General features: G+C 33.1%; 1 protein-coding gene across 1 annotated transcript in view; it reads left to right on the forward strand.

The window, feature by feature from the left end:
• The window catches only part of LOC119684128 (maltase A3-like), a 6,005-nt gene extending 5,410 nt beyond the window's left edge, over positions 1-595 (forward strand). The window contains exon 3 of the mRNA XM_038098090.1: positions 525-595. Within this exon, the coding sequence (XP_037954018.1) occupies positions 525-595 (71 nt within the window). The remainder of the gene's footprint in view (positions 1-524) is intronic.
• The last annotated feature ends 1,031 nt before the right edge of the window (positions 596-1,626 follow it).

Below are 1,626 nucleotides of genomic sequence, written 5' to 3' on the forward strand. Positions count from 1 at the left end.
TATGCCGCACCCCCTTGTACCCCTCGGAACGCAATGAGCATTTTAATCACAAATCTCAGAAACTGAAACCCGTACATTTACGTTTTAAGGAGTAATAGTAGAAAACTAATTTCTGACTTTTTACCTCTTGTCAGTAACTCTAAGGACGTGACTTACATTCCAAACATTTTTAATTCTTTTCGCAAGCTTTCAACATTTACTTTCTTAGTTACTTTTCACTTTTTACACTTACATTTTGTCCTAGTTGCCTAAAATTTTGACATAATGAAGTTAATTTTGTGAACTACTTTTAGGGCCAATGAACAAACTACCATTGAGTAAATGCTACTTTTGTACAGATAAGAAAACAAAGGTTTTAAATTTTGTTGCTTTACTAATTTTGAAATTTCCTGTAAATGGAATTGAGTTTTTAGAAGAATTCATCACCTCCAAATTGTTATAAAAATATGTTAAGCTTTGATTGCAGTACCAAGCCATGAAAAATATTTTGAAGTCTGTTTGATACTCATACTCATACTATTTAGTCTCCACACGTCCAAATAGAACTATGCAAAGTATAAACAACCTAACAAATACCAAAGACTCATTGCATTGAGATTATTGCAAAAGTGTTCAATGCAATTATTGGAAGACACTGCGAAGCTGCTACACAGGGAAGATGTAGCAAAGTGCAGCAATCTGGAATCCTTTTTTGCACTTGTGGTTATTGCGTGCAGGCACTGGCAGAAGTGCCACATTTGTATAACTCGATTAAGTGATGATTATTCTTAATACTCCATTTACAGATGTTTCCGACCACAGCAATTTTAACAAGTGCAACCATTCCACTTTCATTGCTTATGGTTTTTGGAAAATATATTTCGATGATAGAATGAGTATTAGGGTTTTCTTGACTATTGCACATCATTCGTATAAGTCGTTTGTACATAGAATAAGTGATATCGAGGTGCCAAAAATACTAACTTTTTTAACAACACACCATCTTGTTAAAGTCTGTCAAACAATCTTTCTTGACTTTTAAAATAATATAAAATTTGTGCTGGAACTGGAACTATTCGGGAACAGTGATTCGTGAAATAGACAAGTCAAGACCAAAAATATCCAACCAAATTCATTGAAAAACCGAAGTCATGTTAACAGTTTTATTCGTTTATAGTAATTGTGGTAGGTACATTATAAATTCCTTCTGCTAGTTTAAAATATTACCAAAGCATATTACCTGAGTGTAAATCAACGTTAACGTGAAGTGGTTCGCAATAAAAGACCAAACAATTCTTCGGACAATTCTTGATTTTTGCATACTACTCATATCGTTCCCCAATATTCTCAAAACTTAATCCGAGGACACCGACTTATATCGGGAACTGAGTAATTTGAAGGCGATAACAATTTCTATAAACAATTTCTAAGTATTTTTCGATCACAGTGAAAGACCGGAGAAAAGCAAATTTGTATGCCACTTTTAAAAGAGATAAGTGCTTTATCGAATTTCTACCAATTTTTAATATAATGAGAGTTAAAACATTTCTTAATTTAGTACTGCCTATTCGAAAAATATTGGACACATCGGTTACATCGGCTGCTCACAGAACCAATATTTGCATGCTTGAGAAACTAAATATCGTA

Source organism: Teleopsis dalmanni, chromosome 2 (genome assembly GCF_002237135.1).
Source record: "Teleopsis dalmanni isolate 2A chromosome 2, ASM223713v2, whole genome shotgun sequence".
In the NCBI taxonomy this organism is placed as follows: domain Eukaryota; kingdom Metazoa; phylum Arthropoda; class Insecta; order Diptera; family Diopsidae; genus Teleopsis; species Teleopsis dalmanni.